The 21,077-nt window shown below is 54.1% G+C and overlaps 1 protein-coding gene across 3 annotated transcripts in view; it reads left to right on the top strand.

The window, feature by feature from the left end:
• PDGFRB (platelet derived growth factor receptor beta) overlaps positions 1-9,828 on the top strand; it is a 36,802-nt gene extending 26,974 nt beyond the window's left edge. For all 3 annotated transcript variants that reach the window (XM_059174027.1, XM_059174026.1, XM_059174028.1), the window contains exons 13-23: positions 148-252; positions 607-717; positions 1,723-1,882; positions 2,553-2,713; positions 3,256-3,374; positions 3,602-3,724; positions 4,448-4,559; positions 4,970-5,069; positions 5,574-5,679; positions 6,527-6,759; positions 7,874-9,828. In XM_059174027.1, coding sequence (XP_059030010.1) covers positions 148-252; positions 607-717; positions 1,723-1,882; positions 2,553-2,713; positions 3,256-3,374; positions 3,602-3,724; positions 4,448-4,559; positions 4,970-5,069; positions 5,574-5,679; positions 6,527-6,759; positions 7,874-8,039 — 1,496 coding nt within the window. In that variant the 3' untranslated portion in view covers positions 8,040-9,828. The remainder of the gene's footprint in view (positions 1-147; positions 253-606; positions 718-1,722; positions 1,883-2,552; positions 2,714-3,255; positions 3,375-3,601; positions 3,725-4,447; positions 4,560-4,969; positions 5,070-5,573; positions 5,680-6,526; positions 6,760-7,873) is intronic.
• The last annotated feature ends 11,249 nt before the right edge of the window (positions 9,829-21,077 follow it).

Below are 21,077 nucleotides of genomic sequence, written 5' to 3'. Positions count from 1 at the left end.
AGACATCAGAAAGGGCTGCAAAGCACTATGGGAGACTCCTGGAGGGGAACACCTTAAGTCCCGGTTGGCTGGAGGGGTTGACCTCTGAGAGAGCAGGGTATGTAGTTCCGTGGTGGGCCAGGAGCTAAGGGATTGTCTCTACCCCAGGACGCACCCTGGGCTCCGGAGCCTTTGGGCAGGTGGTGGAGGCCACGGCTCACGGCCTGAGTCACTCGCAGGCCACGATGAAAGTGGCAGTCAAGATGCTGAAATGTGAGTCCTGGGAGCCTGCCCCTCCATCAAATCTGGGCCCCCTCGTGTCCCCTGCCACCGGCCCCGCACAGTCAGGCACTCCCCGGCTCTCATTTGCTGGACGCAAGCAGTACAGTCACCTGTGGGCCAGCACCGCTGCAGGCTCTGCTTTGGCCAAGAATCTTCCTCACTCTGCCCCCGACTCCTGGCATCTCCTTCTCTCCCTAACCTTCCTCCCACCCACTTTCTCCTCCCCCTACTCGTGGGTCCTCACTGCCCCTAGGCCATCTGGGTCTTACAGTAGGTTATGGAGCAGAACAGCCTCCTTGGGGCCTCAGGGACAGGGCAGGCCTGAGGCCCCATCTCCCTCCTCAGCCACAGCCCGCAGCAGCGAGAAGCAGGCCCTCATGTCAGAGCTGAAGATCATGAGTCACCTCGGGCCCCATCTGAACGTGGTCAACTTGCTGGGGGCCTGCACCAAAGGAGGTACCAAAACCACTCCCCCAGAGGGCTCCAGAAAACGCCAGCCGCCCAAGCCTGGCCCCTCCCCGCCCCCTCCTCAGTCCAGGGATGACAGGACACTCCAGCTGGAGGGTCTGTACCCACCCTGTCCAGTGCCCTCATTCCACAGACCCAGATGGGGGCAGGACTCACAAACCCACAGAATCACATCACCTTCTAGGCCCAAGGACCTAGCCGTTTGCAAACCCAGGGGTCCTCTGACTCTTTAACATTTTCTCAATACATTCCACAAACTCCTAAGTCCTGGCCCCTGTGAGGTGAGTTCTGTCCCTACACTCGGGGAACACCAGCAGGCTGACTGGGAGCTGCTTTCATTCAGATCATAGAATGAAGTCTCCCCAGTCCGTGTGTTTATTTGAAGCTCTGACTGCAAGTTAGGCCATTAAAAAAAAAAAAAAAAAAAAGAAGTATTATCACTGTTTGCAGCTTATTGTGAGATTTGGGATTTTCCTCAGTATTGTGCAACCAAAATAAAATACAGAAGTGAGCTGCACACAGAGGCCAATTTATGTCCCCAAGATCACCCATTTCAAAATGTCTGTCTTCATCAATATTGTCAAGTTCCCACTGACGGACTTCAAATAAATGTACTGTATTTGGGTTGAAACAGTAACCTGAAAAGTAATAGTTGCCTTTCTTTGCTCTATATACTGGGCTCCAGCATTCGCCGTCATTTGAAAACCTATGGGTGACATCTACCACCCTGTCCTTGCTCTGTGCCAGGCCCAGGGCCGAGCTGACAAAGGCATTATCTTATGAGTGCTCAGGGAGGTGGCTGGGGTTAGCCCCATTTAACAGATGGGGAAAGTAAAGCTCGGCGAGAATAAGTATCTCCCTCCTGCTCACCAAAGCCAGAAAAGAACCGGGGTTAGCCCGGTGCCAAAGCCTCTTGGCCATCCTACCAAACTGCCTTTCCAAGCTAGCACCGGCCCCGACGGCAGGTCTGAGCCCGAGCCTGTGCCCCCACAGGACCCATCTACATCATCACCGAGTACTGCCGCTACGGCGACCTCGTAGACTACCTGCACCGCAACAAGCACACTTTCCTGCAGCGCTGCTCCGACAAGCGCCGACCGCCCAGCGCTGAGCTCTACAGCAACGCCCTCCCTGTCGGGCTTCCGCTGCCCAGGTACCGCAGGAGGCTTTGGGGAGCCCTCGGGGCACCTACCTGCTCACTCCCTCCCTGTCCAGGACGGAAGCTGAGGCCAGGGTGGGCAGATACAGTTTAGGAGCTGGGGTGTCGGTCTGTCACCGAAAGACAGGAAGACTCAGCCCTGCCCCCTGCCTCCCCCCCACCCCCACTGGATCGATTTCCTTCTAGTCCTTGGTCCACCTCTAAAGACATGGGCGCATGTGGTCCTCTAGCTCTCCAGGGAGCTGGCACTGTAGGCAGAGGCATTAGGATGACTCCTTGCCCACTCTGGGCTGTGGCTGGGCCCTCATAGGGCATCACAGCCGAATGGAGATCCCCGGAAAGGCACTGTGCTACCTGCCCTTCCTCTGACCCTCGCACTCGAGTGCTGTGATCACGCCTAGGCGTGAGCTCCCCGGGGACATGCACGGGGTCTTATGTTATCCCAGCACCCCGCTGCCCAGCTTAGGACCCCACAGGCTGGGGGGAAGGGCGCGCTGCGTGGCCATTCAAATGGTGACAGACTAGAGGAAGAGGAGTGGTGGAGGGAGAGAGGAAACCCATGAGTGACAGGGCCTTGTGGGGCCTCAGGGCGAGAAGGGGCAGGAAAGGAAGCAAAAGGAAAGCCCTGTGGCCCTTCCTCCTGTGACGTCCCTCTCTCCCCCAGCCATGTGTCTCTGCCCGGGGAGAGCGACGGTGGCTACATGGACATGAGCAAAGACGAGTCGGTAGACTACGTGCCCATGTTGGACATGAAAGGAGGCGTCAAATATGCAGACATTGAGTCCTCTAGCTACATGGCCCCTTATGACAACTACGTCCCCACCGGTGGGTCCTCACCTCAGCACGGCCCCCACCCCTATGCAGTCGTGTGTTCCTATCAGAGCCTTTCGTATGCCCAGGCTCGCAACAACAGGGGGAGGAAGGTGGCTTGTCCCCATTTCAAAGATGCAGAAACTGAGGTTAGCCACCTGCACACAGCTGCTCTGAGAGGGAGCCCCAGAGTGAACCTCTGTTTCTGGATCCAGAGCGGAAAGAGTTGGGGTGGAGGGAGTCCTGGGCCTGCTGGGGCATGGGCCCAGAGGAGGCCCCAGGCTCCCGGGCTGACCCAGGGTCCCTGAGAAGCAGGCAGGTCAGGCTGAGCAAAGGTGACCTGGGGCTAACATCAAAGGCTTTTCTGGCCCATGAAAGCACACTGATGAGATAGGAGAGGTTTGCATTAGATGTTTGAAAATTGTCTTCCTTTTTTTGGAGGACTTAGAGGATCAGTAGCTACCTGTAACAGAGTCAGCTGCAGTGAGCAAAAGGGCAGGGGTCCTTTGGGCCATGTGGAGACCCACACTGGTAGGTGAACTTCTGTTCTCCCCTAGCTCCTGAGAGGACCTGTCGGGCCACTCTGATCAACGAGTCCCCAGTGCTTAGCTACACGGATCTCGTGGGCTTCAGCTACCAGGTGGCAAATGGCATGGAGTTCCTGGCCTCCAAGAACGTACGTGTGGTCACTGTGGGGAGGTGGGCCACCCAGCCGGCCAGGGTCCTCCAAGTACAAAGCTCTGTATGGCAGCTGTGTCCCCTGTGGTGGGTGAGGACAGTGAACGCCCTCACTGGGTGGCTCCCCTCACCTGTGTGGTGATACCTTTTTCCCCAAGCCCTTGGTGGGGAGGTCTTTCCCCACAACTGCCCCCAAGGCCTCAGCTCCCATCTCCCCCAACCCAGTGTGTCCACCGAGATCTGGCAGCCAGAAATGTGCTCATCTGTGAGGGCAAGCTGGTCAAGATCTGTGACTTCGGCCTGGCTCGTGACATCATGCGAGACTCGAACTATATCTCCAAAGGCAGCGTGAGTACCATGTGCCTCTGACCCTGGGAGCAGGTTCTCTCCTGGTCAGCGTGGCTGTGGCACGTGGGAGATGAGGACTGAGTGCCTCGTGACCTGCCCTGTCCAGCGGTGACAGGCTTGGCCTGCCTAGCCATGTGTGCAGGCCCAGGAGGGGAAGCCACCAGCTGTGCATGGGGTGGGGGGTGGGGAAGTGGAGTGCTAAGGTTGTGAGGTGAGCCCAGGACTCAGAGTCACCAGTCATGACGGGGGCAGGGGGGCGTAAGGGAAGCATGGAAAGGGAGCAGGTCAAATGGGTATTTGGTTAAAATGTGACCATTCTGTCAGCCACTCATGTTCCCATTTTCCACAAGAGGACGGTGAATCCCAGAGCTGGAGGGACTCTAGACCGCAGAGATCGAAGGTGGCCGGCTCAGAGCAGGGGGTTCCTTGGCTTCTCTCTGGCTCTCCTGCTCTCTACCAACCGGTCCAGGGGCCTCTACTGGGGTCAGAAAGAGGGACCTCAGACCTGGGGCTCTTTCTCAGGGATGGGACTGCCATGTTACCAGTTGTGGGTAGAGGGACTTGGCCTTCCGGTCCCCTGGCCAGTACTGGGATGCCTGTGGGATCTGCATGCCTACAGAGGTGGGTTCTCAGGGCCCGGGAGTCAGGTACTGGGGGGAAACTGCCAGGTGTGGAGTGGGCCCTGGCCCTCCTTATACTTAGTGCGGTGCCGCCCTCCCCCAGACCTTCCTGCCTCTGAAGTGGATGGCCCCCGAGAGCATCTTCAACAGCCTCTATACCACCCTGAGCGACGTGTGGTCCTTTGGGATCCTACTCTGGGAGATCTTCACCCTGGGTACGCTCCCCTGGCCCCCAGCCGTCAGGGGCACGGCCCCTACCCTGCCCCCGTGTGCCTCTAGCCTGGTGGGGCTGTGGGACTGGCTCTGGTGCAAGTTACAGTTCTCTACTGCTTTCTCACGGCTACAAGACCTTAGCAAATCCCTTGTCCTCTCTGGGTCTCTTTACTTCCCCAGCCGATTATGGATGGGTTTGGAAGTGACATCTAAAAGCCTAGATGATTCTGGTTTCTCTGGTTCTCTGATTCTGGGGAGGGTTTCCGTCTCTGTCCAGAGCCTCTAAAGGGGGCTCACGAGTCTCAATGCCAAGGCCATTATACCGTTGTCCATTCTAGGGCTGGTGTGCTTCCCTCTGCCCCTCTTCCAGCACCTCTGAGCCGGTGTGTCTCTTGTCTCTGCCCCCCTGCAGGTGGCACCCCGTACCCAGAGCTGCCCATGAACGAGCAGTTCTATAATGCCATCAAGCGGGGGTACCGCATGGCCCAGCCTGCCCACGCCTCCGACGAGATGTGAGTGGAGCCTTTGCGAGGATTTTTTTCGGTGCAGACAATAGTTATCCAATTTAACTTGCTTAAGGCAAAAATGGATTTGTCCAGAGATCTAAAAAACCTCCATATAGCTGGATCTAGGTGTTCAGAGGCTGTCCTCAGGAATCTGGTTCTACCCAGGTCTGCTTCCCTTCGCGCTGGCCACATTTTAAGGCCAGATGGCTACCTGGTTGCTGCTTTCACCATAGTTCGGGCGGAAGGCTCCAAGCTGACCATCAAGGGCTCAGCTGGGGACACGTGCCCATCCAGAGCCAGGCATTGAGCTGAGAACCGTGCAAACTCCTACCAGCCAGACCTGGGCCACGTGCTCACCGATGCGGTCGACCCCACGGAACCTGCCCGCGGGAGGAGGGACTGCTAAGGAATAGGAAAAGCAATCCCTCTCCACCGGTCCTCCCCAACTCCCTTCCGGGAGGCTGCAGAGCCGGAGCCAAAGACTCTGACCCCCTCTGTGCCTCTCCCCAGTTACGAGATCATGCAGAAGTGCTGGGAAGAGAAGTTTGAGATCCGGCCTCCTTTCTCCCAGCTGGTGCTGCTTCTCGAGAGGCTGCTGGGTGAGGGGTACAAAAAGGTATGTTGAGGCAGCGAAACGGAGAGTTCTGGTCCAGAAGTCAGACACTGGGTACAAGGCTCTGTGTGTCATGCTGGTATTTGAGGGACCGCCCTGTACCTTCTCGGGCTTCTCGGGCTTCATTTTCCCTGCTGGTACTAGTAAGGGATGGGCTGGGGCTGTGAGTTGAATTTATTTTAACAGCACAGCATTTTTTGAAATGAAATCCTGCATGGAAGCCGCTGCCCACAGCCCCCTTCGTCCCGCATCCCTCCTCATGCCAGGCCTGGGGCTCCCTCAGAAATCTGAACAACCTTAGGCTGCATGTCCGATAAGGGTCTGACCGCCCTGATGCTGCTTCGATTTCCTCTTCGGGCTCAGTTAAGGCAGAACCCAACCTGTCCACCAGAGGGAGCTACAGGGAGGGGTGGTGCGCACCCCTTTTCCCCTGACCCATTCCTAACCACATTCCCACCCACGTTTAGTCACAGCTCAGCACCCAGTGAGATGATTGGGTTGTCACCACTTAGCACTTAGGGATGCTGAGGCCACAGTGAAGGAGGTTGAAGCAAGGTGACAGCCCACACCTGTCTGTTCTGAAGTAAGGGGAGTGTTAGGGTCACAGGCGCTAGTCTGCTGACTATCCCCTCCCTGGGGGGCCCCCCGAGCCTACCTGGTCTTGTGTGATGGCACCTGGGAGAGCCGCCAGCTGTGTGTGGCTCCGGACAATTCCCCTTCCTCTCCGAGCACCAGTTGCCCAATTCACACAAGGCAGGAGGGGCGAGGTCAGGGTCTCATGGTACATGAACCCCACAGCATTTGGGGCCTGACCTCGCTGTTTCTCTGGCCCTCCCTCCCCGTGGAGCAGAAGTACCAGCAGGTCGATGAGGAGTTTCTGAGGAGCGACCACCCAGCCGTCCTTCGGTCCCAAGCCCGTTTGCCTGGCTTCCATGGCCTCCGATCGCCCCTGGACACCAGCTCTGTCCTCTACACTGCTGTGCAGCCCAACGAGGGTGACAATGCCTACATCATCCCCCTGCCTGACCCAAAACCCGAGGCTGCTGATGAGGGCCCACTGGAGAGTTCTCCCAGCCTTGCCAGGTAGCTGCTCTGGCCTGAGGCCCAAGGCAATTGTGTGTGTGTGTGTGTGTGTGTGTGTCTTCATGCCGCCAGGCTTGCCTTAGAAGTCCATTATCTGGGGTGAGTACTGATTCCTGCCAGTGAGCAGAAGGGAGGACTGGACTCATTTGGCTTCTGATGAGCTCAGGGGGAAAGGGCAGGCTGGTAAGAGACAGAATGTCTGAAATTTAATTGCAAGGTAGCAGTTTCCTGGAAAGTGGCCCCCATAAGCCTTGTCCCCGCTCCTCTCCCGAGGCCCTATCCAGGCCCTACAGAGAAGGAGGAAGTCTAATCAGCATCCCCAGCACCTGTGTACTGTTCTGGGGTCACTTCAGCCCTGGCCTGGGCTCCGTTCTCCAGCACCACATCCCAAGGGCCCCGGGAGCCTGGCTGTAGGAGGCTGTGGTTGTAGGAGGTCTGGTGCCCACAGGGGTTGAGGCCAGAATTCTGACTTGGAAGGAGATTCGTGCTTTTCTTTTGCCTTGAGATGTGGCGAAGTTACAGTGGGCGGGGATTGCAGGAAGGCCTGGACTTCGGGTTCAGACAGGACCTTCCCTCAGCTGGAGAGGAGAGTCCCCCACAAGGCCAGACACCAGCCCCCCCCAAAACCAGATCCACTCTCCGGTGAAGTGGCAGTAGCCACAGGCAGGCTTCAAACTCCAGCTGTGGCTCCAGCTGTGGCTCCAGCTGCTGTGAGGCCGGCCAGGCCCTGTCTCCACGAGCCTCCATCTCTCCTTGGGCACTCGGAGCACCAGGAGAATTAGAAGGCCCTCTCTGCCTTCCTGAGGAGCAAAGGTTGCAGGGCTACAGGCAGTCCGTGTACAGAAGAGCGAAGCTCAGAGCTCAGACAGCTTAAGGCATGAACGCTGGCCTGTCCGGCGCCCTCGCACAAGCTGCCTCTAACTCCCCCGGCCTCTGTTTCGTCCTCTTGAGGATGAAAACAGGAGCGCCCATCGACGTGGTGCTTCGCATAGTCCTGACAGGGATTGGATGACCTAAAGGGTGCGGGCTCGAAGGCACAAAAAGCTCAGGGCCACTGCTGTTATCTTAATGTGGCCCCCGCCCGGACCCCCACTCACCTGCCTTCTCCTCCTAGCTCCACCCTGAATGAAGTCAACACCTCCTCTACCATCTCCTGTGACAGTCCCCTGGAGCCCCAAGAGGAGCCGGAGCCCCAGCCTGAGCCCCCAACGGAGCCGCAGCCCCCACTGGATCCAAGCTGCCCTGGGCCCCGGGCCGAGGCAGAGGACAGCTTCCTGTAGGGGGCTGGCCCCACCCTGCCCCACCCGAAGCTCTCCCTCTGCCTCCCAGCGCCCACCGCCTGCTGGGCTGGCCTCCCATCTACTGTCACTTTCTAGAAAGCTCTTGCCCCTGGCCTGTGGCACCCCAGCCACTGGGGTGGGTTAGGAGGCAAGAAGGCTGCAGGGATCGTGACCGGCCTCTGCCACTGGGGGGGCCATGTGATGGGAGCCAGGGGTCTCCCGGGGCGCTTCGTTTCTCCATCTGCAGGATGGGAGCTCCGGGCCCGGTGACTCACGATCTGGGCTTCTCGCCCTGGCTGACAGGTGGGGAGGCTGGAATCCCTAGAGATGCTCGGCGTTCAGGAGGCACAGATTAATGTTCTTCTGGTCGCACAGCTGCTCCTCCAGGAGCTGTAGCTCTCTCCTCGCACTTTCATCCACCAGAGAGCTGGGGAAGGGACCCTGGCATCCCCGGCTCCTGACTGAGCGGGGGCCTGGCCTCGGACAGTGATGTTCATCGGGAAGCCACGTCTCCTTGATGCCAGTTTCCACTTTCTCAGGCCCGAGCTGGTCTGGGGCCATCCATGCTCCCTGCTGGGGGCTGAGCCAAGTTCAGGACACTCTGGCCCACAGCCCTGTCCCGGGCACTTGGGGCACACCTCGTTGTACAAGTGCCCGTGTCCATGTCTGCCTGGCCCCATTAAGTGCCGGGGTCTCCTTCCTTATCACCGCTCGTCTTACTCCACCCGCCAGAGTCTCCAGGGTCAGGCGGGCCCCGCATCTGTAAGGAGCATGCAGATGTGCTGGCGAGGAATGTCCATCAGGAGGCTCATTGGACCTGATGTGGGACCTTGGAGGAATCCCTCGCCCTCTCTGGGCCTGTCTGCCCTGTTGATAAATGAGCAAGGTGGACTCGTTGACTTCTGGTGCCTGTGGCACTAACACTCTCAAATCTTCCAGGGGGTGGCACACTTGCCCAGAAGAAGCAAAGCCAAACACTCCAAACTTCCATCCTAGGGGTCAGCTGGGGTCTGGGGAAATTCCAGACCATGCATCACACTCTGGGCACCAGGAACTGTGCCCCTTTCCCCGGACCTCCAGCAAGCCCCAAAAGGCCAGCTGCCTAGGCCTTGACTTGGAGTGACAGGCAGTGTCTTGGAAAGCCCCCAACAGCTGCCCCATGGGAGGACTACGGGGCCCCTCTCAGACCCACCAGTGAGCCCTGGAGCCATCCTGAGTGAGGGAGGCAGAGAGGATCAGATCCGACCCCTTGTGCGGTCTGCCGTCCAGCACCTGCTGTCCAAGTCTGTGCCACAGACATCGTGGACAGTGAGGGCTCCTGGGGGACCCCAGAGAGTACAAGAAGCCTTTCTAGGGAACCTGAGAGGGGTGCAAAAGGTGGGTATTTTGGGGGTTGCCTTCTCACCCAGCAGCTGCCTAGTTCCTGAGGGAGTACCCGTGGGATACGGCTCACTCCTTGCCCAGGTCCACTCACTGCATTCTCTCTGCCAACCACACCCCGGCTCAGTGGGCATCAGGGGAACAAGGGGAGTGAGGGCTGTGGCCAAGACTGCTGGCAGGAACAGAGCCGGAAGTGGGCGGCAGCCCCCTCTGCCAGGCCGGGAGAGGGAGGGAATTCTCACTACGGTACCAAAGATGTAATCACCTAGGTTTACAAGTATTTTTAGGACTCACATTAACTCACATTTATACAGCAGAAGTGCTATTTTATATGCCATCAAATTTTCCTATCTGTGTACTTTTTTTTTTTTTAAGAGAAAGATTTTAATATTAAACCTGGTGCATCTCACTCATGGATTTCATGGTCTGTCGCGGGTTTAAGTCCCTGTGCCATGGAGATGGCAGGAGTGGAGTGGGGCAGATGGGGCTGAGCCCCAGCCACAGTGTCCCCACACAGTGTCCTCTAGCTCGGAGCCTCAGTTCCATCTGTAAAATGGGGTTCGCACGCTCTTCCACCGCTTGCTAGCGGCTGGACAGCCTGGGCCTTGGGTCATGGCTTCCCAGGGTGTGAAACGGGAAGGCCCCTCCAGCTCCACAGTGCTTGGCTCTGGGCTGGCCAGACGGTTCACAGGCTCCTGTAGAGAAGCCTGAGCCCCTCCTGTGGCCCCCGCCCCGCCACACCATGTGCTTTGGCTTTGGCTGGTAAGCCCGGACACCCCCTGCCCTCCCCCCCATTCTACTCGCAGGCTAGAGGGAGGCTGGTGTGGCTTGGGACAAGCATTGGCTCCAGCCCAGATTCCAGGCCTGGGTGAGTAGCAGTGGGGTCTCAAGTAGGAACAGAGCAGACAAGCACCCATGGGTGTCAGGGAGCAGAAAGAAGTGAGGAGAGACGGCAAGTGAGGGAAGGAAGAGGAAGAGAGAGAGGAGGGTAGGCGGGGAGAGGAGGTGGGTGCGGCCAGGGTGAGGCTGGGGAGTGAGCGAGGCCCCGCTGTGCCTCTGACACAATTGAGCTAGCGAGGTCGAGGCCGGGCAGCAGGGTGCAGACCCAGCAGGCCCCTGGCCCCTTATGACCACAGCAGTTCAGTCGAATGGGGCTGGCAGAGGCCAGGCGTCCTGGTGCCTGCTTGCCAGCTCCATCTTCACAGTTGGCTGCACGGCACAGCCCAGGCCTGACAGACCCCAGGGCAACAGAACCAACGGGAGCAAGGGCCAGAGGGCAAGCGTCTTAGACCCAGGTTGTGGGTTCCTGACTGTCTCACTTGGGCCTTTTGGCAGGGGTCACCCAAGGTAGACCTGGGTTTCTATCTATCATGCCTCACTGTGTGACCTTGGCCATCCCTTGCTCTCTCTGATGTGGGGAAAGGGACATCTCCGTTTGCTTCTGGGGCATGGGCACCTCTCTTTGGAAGCCCACACTTCCCTGGACTGCCGCCATGGGTCTGGGGCTGTGGCTGCCCACGGGGAGACTCGGGCAGCTCTGACTCACAGGCCCAGCCGCCAACGCAGGGGCAGCGGAACCCGCCAGGGGAAAACCCCACCCGCCACATGGCCTGGCCACACAAAGCCCACCCTCCTGGGGGACCTGGCTTCAGAGAGCACCTCGAGCCTGTGACCTTCTCTTTCCCTGGGTGTGGTAGAAGATGAATAAGCCAATCCCCAGATCTGCCCGGGAAAGAGAATAAACAACCTACGTTCCAGTTGGGGATTATCCTGGCTCATGGGAAAAGCCTCCCTGGTCAGGAGACTTGGGCTCCCTTCACTTCAGGCCTGCTCCCTAGGGGACCTGGGCTAGATTACACCACACCAGGCCTCGATTTCTCCAGCAGTAAATGGAGCTAATGATGTCACAGAGAGAGAAAGGACGAGGAAAGGTCGGTGAACCTTTTCTCATTTTACCCTCACACCAACCCAGGGGAATAGGCACCACTACTGTCCTCATACTACATTCGAAGTCAGTTCCAGAAGGTTTGGAAGCGAACTGCCCAAGGCCATCTGGTCAGGGGGGCAGGGACAGGATCCCGGCAGACTCCCGGGTCGGCGCTCAGGGAGGTAAGGTTGCAGAGCCAAGGTTGCAGAGCTGGGGACCGGAGAAGCCTGGGTCCCAACCCCTGTCTCCAGACTGCAGACCTGTGTGCTGCCCAGGCAGCATAGGGAAGGGCCGGATAAGAGGAAAGAGCTAAAGTGAACCTGAGCGCTAGGGGAGGGCGTGCAGGAGTTGGGGGAGGGGAGAACTGCAGGTCACCTCTTGCTGCCTCCTGCCTCCCAGCCTTGCTGCTCAGGCAGGCCCAAGGCAATCGGTGAGCTGGAATTTTCCTCCCAGACGGATGAGCCACTTGGACTATACAATTCTTCCGCTGCCTTCTTCACAGCCGGGGCCTTGTTCCTGGAAAAAGAGGGAAAGACTGGAAGGAGCCATTGCTCGTGGGGCCCTACCCTTCAGCTGATGCACGGCTCATAACCCCCACCAACGTCCTTCCTCTGCCCTAGGGGACACGGTCTAAATTTCTCTTTTATTTCTTTGTTCAACTTCATAATAATTAAAAATTACTTTTATAAAAGTTATTTATGCAACATACACCGGTATTTTAAAAATCCACTCTCAGGTGCCTGGGTGGCTTAGTGGGTTAAGCCTCTGCCTTTGGCTCAGGTCATGGTCTCAGGGTCCTGGGATCGAGGCCATGCATCAGGCTCTGCTCAGCAGGGAGCCTGCTCCCCCCCCCCCCTTCCAGCCTTTTTGCCTACTTGTGATCTCTGTCTGTCAAATATAAAATTTAAAAAAAAAATCCACTCTCAAAATATCCAATATAGAAAGTCTTTCCTTGGTATATTTTGTATTCTAGACTCCAGTAACATTGTAAATGTCTTTTCCTCATTTAGCAACTGTGTGTGTAGGAATTTATCTTATGGAAAATTCACCTCTCACCATTGATGTTTCAGTTATATCCTTCTGGGGCTCCCTGCCCCCCTTACAGCTACACTAATATTTGCATTTTGTATCTGTACCTGTATGTGTAAATATATAATTACAATTTTAAATAAAACTACCACTACCATTCTGCAACTTTTTGTTTTTCCCCTTAAGAACACATCCTGGGAATACTCACAGGTTGGTGGTATGTGTAGAAAGTAATGTGTTCATTGTGAAAGTTGCGCATAATTTAAAGTATGCCTGAGCCGTACATTATTTGACCAGTCCCCTAGTAATAGACATTTAGTGTTTCCAGGTTCTCAGTTATGCTGGAATGACCATTGTTCATAAAGTTTGTTTGATTGCTTGTTTGTATATTATTTTTAAAGTAGGTTCCATGCTAGGCTTGAACTCGTGATCCTGAGATCAAGACCTGACATTAACCCAGATACCCCCGTAAAGTATACTTCTATTTGTACATTCTGTAAGTATCTATTTCCATAGGTTAAATTCCTAGACACAGAGTTGCTTAGGAAACAGAATAAACATTTGAAATGTTACTGGAATCCAAACGTTGCCTTTATGTAAAATCATAAAGCTTCTGAGAAGCTAAAAAATCAAACAGAAAAGTGATGAAAACAACATTATTCAATTCTGGCCAGGTGCCCTGACTTCCTGAAGGAAGTCCGGAGCCTCTTCTGTTTGCAGGAAAAAGCTACAAACCAGGGGTAGAACAGAGACAAAGAGGGAGGGCGCCAAGTGGAGACTTTCTCCGTGGAGTGACCAGAGGGCTGAGAAGACTGGCCAAGGCAGGAACTTGCCTCCGACGCTGATATTCAGGGCCCCCCTAGGGATGGCCTCCAGCCCACATTCAGAGGGCACCTGCTTGTTGGGAAACCCAGCTCGCTCTGGCTACCTGAGCCCTGCACGTGTCCCTCGCTGTTCCTCACAGTGGTCCCATGTGATGATCACAATCAGCCTGGGAGATAAGTCAAGGGCTCCCTCAGCTCCTGAGGAGGAAGTTGAGGCTCAGCGCCATGGAGGGCTGGCCCAAGGTCACACACAGGACGCTCTTGCCTGCCCGTCCCGTGTCCTTCGACCACCTTCTTCTGGGAGTTTCTAAGGCCACTTCCCGGACCCAGAGGGAGCAGCAGACTGGGCCCCGGCATCAGCGTGCTGGCTGCCACTCAGGATGTGGTTCCCAGAATCCCTGGGTGGGGCTCTTCTTGGAGTGGGGTCCCGGGGCTTCTCTGGGCTATCACAGATTCCCACAGCTCAGAATAAAATCTGCTATGGCTGCCTCGACGGCCTCATGAGGGGGTCCCAGCCTGGGCAGGAGGCTGGCTCTTTTCCGGATCCAGCAGGGACTGAGGGACACCACAGAAGCCAGACTGTCTCCCTGGGACTTCCTCCCACTGGCTTCACCCCCTGGCGCTTCTCTCTGGGTTCCTGGTGGTATCCCGCCTGCCCTCTCCAGCAGCTCCTTATACCCTCTTAGGGTTCTTCTCCGTCTGACAGACTTAGGGCAGGTCCATAGTCTCTTTTTGGTTTCGGGTTTCATGGTAATCACTGCAAGGAACTAGAGAAGTCACAAACATGGGGAAGTAACAGAGCTCTGGAAAATCACAGAATTCTCAAGGGCACTTGTTCCCCTTCTGAAAGGACAAGGTGGAAGCTTCCACGTCTGAGGTTATTGATCATCCTGAAGCATACCATGACCGGGACTCTCTTTAGCTAAGACACCTTCAGGGGCTCCTCACGGCCCAACACACAAAGTCTAAGCACCCTAGTGTGGTCTTCGAGGCCATCCCTGACCTGGTTCCAATGTTTCCCGCTATCCTCCAGGGCCTCTCTACCCCCATGTGGACCACAGGCTTTCCAACCTTCCAGCTGGATGTAAGGGTTCTTTTTCTCCTCAGCTTCGCCAATGTTTGCCATCTCTTGCCTTTGTGACACTAGCCATCCTGACAGGTGTGAGGTAATACCTCGTGTGATTTTAATTTGCTTTTCACTGATAATTAGTGATGTTGAGCATCTCTTCACATTGGCCATTTATACGTCTTTAGAAAAATGTTTAATCAGTTCTTCCGCCCATATATATATATATATATATATATATATATATATATATATTTTAATGGTAAATCTGGGCAACTTAAGCCTTTTTTTTTTTTTAAAGATTTTATTTATTTGACAGAGAGAAATCACAAGTAGACAGAGAGGCAGGCAGAGAGAGAGAGGGAAGCAGGCTCCCTGCCGAGCAGAGAGCCCGATGCGGGACTCGATCCCAGGACCCTGAGATCATGACCTGAGCCGAAGGCAGCAGCTTAACCAACTGAGCCACCCAGGCGCCCCTCCGCCCATATTTTTAAAGGCTTTATTTTATTTTTTTTTTAAGATTTTATTTATTTATTTGACAGAGAGAGATCACAAGTAGGCAGAGAGGCAGGCAGAGAGAGAGAGGAGGAAGCAGGCTCCCTGCTGAGCAGAGAGCCCGATCTGGGACTCGATCCCAGGACCCTCAGATCATGACCTGAGCTGAAGGCAGCGGCTTAAACCACTGAGCGACCCAGGCGCCCTAAAGGCTTTATTTTTAAGTAATCTCTACACCCAACTTGGGGCCCTAACTCACGATTCTGAGATCAAGAGAGGCGCGTTCCACCAACCAACCAACCAAGCGTTCTACTTCCACCCATTTTTAAGTCAGATACTTTGTGGGGTTTTTGTTTGTTCATTTGGGTTTTTGTTTTGTTTTGTTTTGTTTTGCTGTTGAGTTATAGGGGTTCCTTAGATATTTTGGTTGTCAACCTCTTATCAGACAGATGGTTTGCAGATGTTATCTCTCATTTGGTAGTTGCTGTCTCATTTTGTTTCTTCTGCCGTGCAGAAGCCTGACCCTTGTACCTTTACTGGTGCTGTCCTTACCCCTGAGGATGCCCAGCACACTATGGCTAAAGGGCAAACCAGCCCAGATCAAAGCCGCCTCCTCCAAGAAGCCTTCCCAATCACTCAGCGGGAAGTGGTTTTTCTTCCCAGTCCTTTGTTTGACCGCCTCAGTCTCTGGATGTCCAGGGTACTCTCCCGTCTCCAGGCCTGAACCATGCCAGCTCCCCTTCCTGGAATATTCCCCACTCCTCCCTGTACCTCCCCCAGTTCCTGGTCGGCTTAGGCACACCCCTTTTTGACTCCTCTCTTCAGTGCTCCCAAGAAGTCCTACCACCGCCTGAGCTCCTGGTTCCTCTCCTGCCTCTGCCACCAAGCTGGGAGCTCCAGAGCAGGGGATGATGACTGCCATGTTTACCACTGTGTCCCCAGGGCCGGGCACAGAGTACACGCTAGATATTTGTCGAGTGCACCAAGCGTTGTGGTCTCACTGGATCTGAGTCAGTAACCCTTCCCCCACTTCACCAATGAAGAAACTGAGGCTTTGAGAGGCCAAGGGCCTGGCTGGCGTCACATAGCCTAGAGTGGAGAATGTGATTCCTGGTCTCCCTGGCTCTAAAGCCCAGGTCATTCCCCTCTAGCCTTGACCTTTCTGAGAGCCCCAGCTATTGCTGAAGGCCGATGATTAAACACATGGGCTCTGGGACCAAGTTTCTGGGTTCAAATGCCATTCCGTCACTTAGCTGTGTGACCCTGGGCAGGCCCTTACCATCTCTGAGCCTGTCTTTCCTCATCTGTGACATGGGATAATTATAGCTATCCCCACATGTGGCTGTGAGGGTAAGACGGGATGAGCCATGCAGAGACGGGCACAGAGGGCATGCCCAAGGGGCAGGGTGATGGAATATGAGCCCTCTTTGTGCCCCTGTGTCAGTAACCCCCTTAGAATAGAGCTTGTGCTGGGCCCATGAGGGGTGCTGTGCACTTGGGGGCCAGGGAGAGCATGGGGTATGGAGCTCAGTCCAGACGAGGCAGGTCCACCTCCAGCAGTAAGAAGGAGCCAAGTGAGTTCAAGGCTGAAATCCCAGCATGCAGTACAGAAGGAGTGTGGGTGACAAGAGGAAGAGATACCAGCAGTGAACAGGTCACAGGGCTCCTGTGAACCCTGCTAGAGGAGGGAACTGAGCTGGAAATGTGCACCACCGTGTCCCACACCAGATGCTAGAGCCCAGTGACTCCCCAGAGGCAAGAGGGAGGGGTGATTGGACCTTTCTGGCCTAGGGTGGAAGCAGGACAAGGACCTGGGGTGGAAGCAGGACCAAGAAGCAGGACCAGAATGGGTCCCTGGCTCCTGGCTGGGGCTCCTCCACTCCGAGAGGGGGGAACCTCCCGCATCCCAGGACATGGGTAGGGGCTGGGGTTGAGGGATCTGGAGGGCCAAGCTGTCCCTCCTGTGAGGCCTGGAGGCACCAGGGGCCAAGAGCCAGGCGGAGAGATTAATTCCAGGCCCTTAGTCAGTGCTGAAGCGAGACACGTCCCACACAGTTACTCTGGGATTTCCTAATCCTTGGGCTGACGTGCAAAGCCTTTTTAAAGTTCCTCTGCTGCAGGAAGGAGTGATGTCAATTCAGGATTCCTGCTCCTCCCCCTCCCGGCTGCATCACTACGGCTTCCTTGCTGGGTATCACTGCACTGAACCGCAGGTCATGTCCATCCTGTGACCAGCATGTTTGCTGCTGGGGTCCACAGTGGTCATTAGCACAGGCTCTGCACCCAGGCTGCCTGGTTCCAACCCCAGAGCTGTGTCACCTGCTGGCTCTGGGACCTCAGGCAAGTGACCTAACCTCCCTGAGTCTTAGTTTCCTCATCTGCAAAATGGGAATAATCACTAGAACCGGACTCACGGCTGAGAGGATGAAACAGGGTAAATGTGCAAAGGGCCTGCCGTGGTGCCTTGCACACAAGCCACACTCAGAATAGGGGGCTTCTGAGGCCACATTCCCAGGAGGGGAGAGTCTGTCCTGCTTGCAGAGTTGGGGAACATAGCATTTACTCGTGGACTCTTTCATTCTCCAAATATCTAAAGTCACGGGATCAGAATGGTTATGGACACCATGGGCTCAGGAGGCAGGAATACCCTCACTGGCTGGGTGATCTTGGGAAAGTGACTTAAGTTCTCTGAGCTTCGGGGTAATAGCAACACCTACCTCTAGGCCTGAGGATTCAGTGAGAAAACTTCAAAAAGGGAGTGGGATGCTTCCGACGCATAGTAAGGTCCTGATCAACCTTTGCCGAGTGAGGAAAGTACTGGACTAGCCTGGGACACACAGGAAGGACACTTGCCCATCTGTCAGGGCTAGGGAGCCCTCCTAGAGGCAGAGAGGGTGAGGAGCGATGGGTGTTTGCTGGAAGGACAGAAACGACAGAGCGAGCGGCTTCTGAGCTGGGACAGAGACAGGTTCTGCGGAGGTGATCTAAGCCACCTCGCCGGCCAAGTCCCTTCTCTACCTTCACTCCCTCCACCGGAGAGGGTCTCTGCTAGACTGGGTCAGGAGTCTACCAAGTCCCTGAGTCAGGGACTTGGTGAGAATGGCATGGAAGCCGGGCACCAGATCCTGAGATCAGATGCAAACTTCACCAACATGATAGGGTTCTTAGGCTTCCCTGAAGCCATCCATGGGTTTTTGAGGACAGTGGCCTCCACCATGAGTGCACAGAGATGTTTCCTGTGCAGGTTTCCACCTCTCACCCCTAATTCAGCAGGCCTGGGATGGCTTTGGATTCTACATTTTAACAGGTATGTGTATGAGTCTGAGGCCGGAGTCCCTGGACCATACTTGGAGGCACCCATCCACAGGCTCCCATTAAGAGCCCATGGCCATGGCCAACTGGATAAAGTCTGAGCTCCAGGTGGGATTGTTAGGGACTCTGCCCGGACCTCACCCCTTCCTACTTCCACCTCCACTCCCTCCCTCTGACTGGCCCTGCTTTTCCCCCTCTCCGTCCCGACACCAGTCCTTCTCCTAGATTCCCTTTCTGCCTGGAGGACTTCTCCGACGCGCCCTCTAAACCCTCACAGATGATCTGTCCTTTTTCCTCCACAACATCTTTACCCCCTCGTACCTCTGTCTCTACATGAAGGGGCTCCCTCCAAATGTGTTGGACTTGAAAAAGTTAATGTCACACTCATGACTCTGCATATGCTGAAGATCTGATGAGGATGACCAGATGTGTTTGGAGACCAGGTCCGAGGAGGATGGCTAAGGAACCAGCAGACCCAGCCCAAGATGCAGTGCCTCCAGGGGGCACAGGGCTGCCTCCACCCATGGGAGGCCCATCGAGAGGCAAGGAGCAAAGCTGTCAGGGAGTCCAGAATGCAGCACTAAAAGGGACAGGAGGTGCCCCAGGGAGGGAAGAAAGGGCTACAGCTTTCTGACAACAGGAGGCAGACAGGTCACCTGCTGGGGAGTGGAGTGGAGGGGTGAGAGGAATGGTCTTGGCCCAATGGTCCCAGGAGTAGGGAGTGGTGACCTTGGACTGAAGGCTGTGAGAATCCCCAAACTGGCTCTGAGTCTTCCCCGAAGTAACTGGGTGACCCGAGGTAAGTCATTTACCCTCGGTGACCTTCCCGTTTCTTATCTCTCCAGTGGAGATAATATGCACTTGCTGGGTCCGGGTGGCCCAGGCCTGTGTGAGAATATGGAAATGAAAGTGCCTTGTAAACAATAAATGGCTCACCCTGCCTAAGCAAGACATGAAACCCAGAAGCCAGAAATGAAAAGACCAAACGATTTGACAACGTATAAGGTAAAAACTTCCGTGTACGTAAAGTCACCAAAAAAGAGGGTTCAAACAGAAACGGTCGAGTGTGGAAGATACCTCAACATATATGATGTTAGGGTTAATAGACATAATAGAGAATATCAACAGAAGACAAAAACCCATAGAAAAATGGACAAAAGATATCTGTAGAAGAAATATACTTAAAAAAATCGTGTGGCTAGCCAATTACTCCATTGGGAAGGCTGTCCTTCCCCACCCTGCAAACTCACACTGCCACCTTCATCATTTACCAAGTGCCTGCATGTAGAGATCTCTTTCTAGGATCTTCCTTTTGTACCGTCTGTCTGTCTGTGAGTCAGTAGCCAACCCAACCGTACTGTCTTCATAGTATTTCTTCATACGTAATAGAACAAGGCTTTCCATTCCTTTCATCTTCTTTAAGAATGTCTTGGCTATTCTCAACCCTATACTTTTCCTCTCCATTCGTTCTGTTTAAGGTTTAAGTAACAGTAAAATTCACCCTTTTTAGGCTGCAGTTCTTTAGTCTATAGTGCTACTTACGTTTTGTTTTGTTTTATTTTATTTTGTGTAATCTCTACACCCAGCTTGGGTCTCGAACTCAACACTTGGAGCTCAAGGATTGCACGCTCTTCAGCCTGAGCCAGCCAGGCACCCCCATTGTGCTACTTTTGTCGAATGTATATGTTCATGTTATCACTATCACAATTAAGACATAGTTCCATCACCCATTATTGGATGTATCATTTGCTAGTATCTTCTCCCACTCAGTAGGCTGTCTTCTCATTTTGTTGGTGGTTTCCTTTGCTGGGCTAAAGATTTTCATTTTGGTGTTGTCCCAATAGTTCAGTTTTGCTTTTGTTTTCTTGCCTGAGGAGATAAATCTAGAAAAATATTGCTAAGGCCAATGTCAACAAGATTTCTTCTAGGATTTTCATGGTTTCAGGTCTCACAGCTAGTTCTTTAATCCATTTCGAGTTTATTTCCGGGTATAGGGTAAAACACTAGTCCAGTTTCATTCTTTCCCATGGAGCTGTCCTGTTTTCCCAACACCATTTTTTGAAGAGACTGTCTTTTTCCCATTGCATATCTTTGTTCCCTTTATCATAGGTTGATTGACCATATAAATGTGGTTTGTTTCTGGGCTCTTTATTCTGTTCATTGTTCTATGGTTCTGTGTTTGTGCCATTACCGTACTGTTTTGATAACTACAACTTTCTAGTACATCTTGAAATCTGGGATTGAGATCTTCAATCCTAACTTCGTTCTTTTGTCTCAAGATTGTTTTGGCTATTCAGGGTCTTTTTTCGTTCCATACACATTTTAGTATTGTTTGTTCTAGTTCTGTTAAAAACGTTGTCAGTATTCTGATAAGGATTACATTAAATCTGTAGATTGCTTTGGGTAGTATGGACATTTTTTTTTTTTTTTAAGATTTTATTTATTTATTTGACACAGAGAGAGATCACGGTAGGCAGAGAAGCAGGCAGGTGGGGGTGGGGGGTGGGGATAGCAGCCTCCCTGCCGAGCAGAGAGTCCATTCGGGCTTGATCCCAGGACTCTGAGATCATGACCTGAGCCGAAGGCAGAGGCGTAACCCACTGAGCCACCCAGACGCCCCTAGTATGAACATTTTAACAATATTGGTTCTTTCTTCCATGGGCATGGAATGCTTTTCCATTTGTGTCACCTTCAATTTCTTTCATCAATGTTTTATAATTTTTGGAGTACAGGTCTCTCATCTCCTTGCTTAATTTTATTCCTGGTATTTTATTATTTTTGGTGCCGTTGTACATGGGATTGTGTTCTTAATTTCTCCTGCTACTTCAATGGTAGTGTATAGAAATGTAACAGATTTCTGTACATTAATTTTGTGTCTTGTGACTTTACTGAATTCGTTTATCAGTCCTAGTAATTTTTTGGTACAGCCTTCAGGGTTTTCTATATATGGTATCCTGCCATCCGCAAATAGTGAAAGTTGTATTTCTTCCTCATCAGTCTGGATG

The sequence above is a fragment of the Mustela lutreola genome, chromosome 5, assembly GCF_030435805.1.
Source record: "Mustela lutreola isolate mMusLut2 chromosome 5, mMusLut2.pri, whole genome shotgun sequence".
NCBI lineage: Eukaryota > Metazoa > Chordata > Mammalia > Carnivora > Mustelidae > Mustela > Mustela lutreola.
This window is presented reverse-complemented; position numbering and strand designations above follow the sequence as displayed.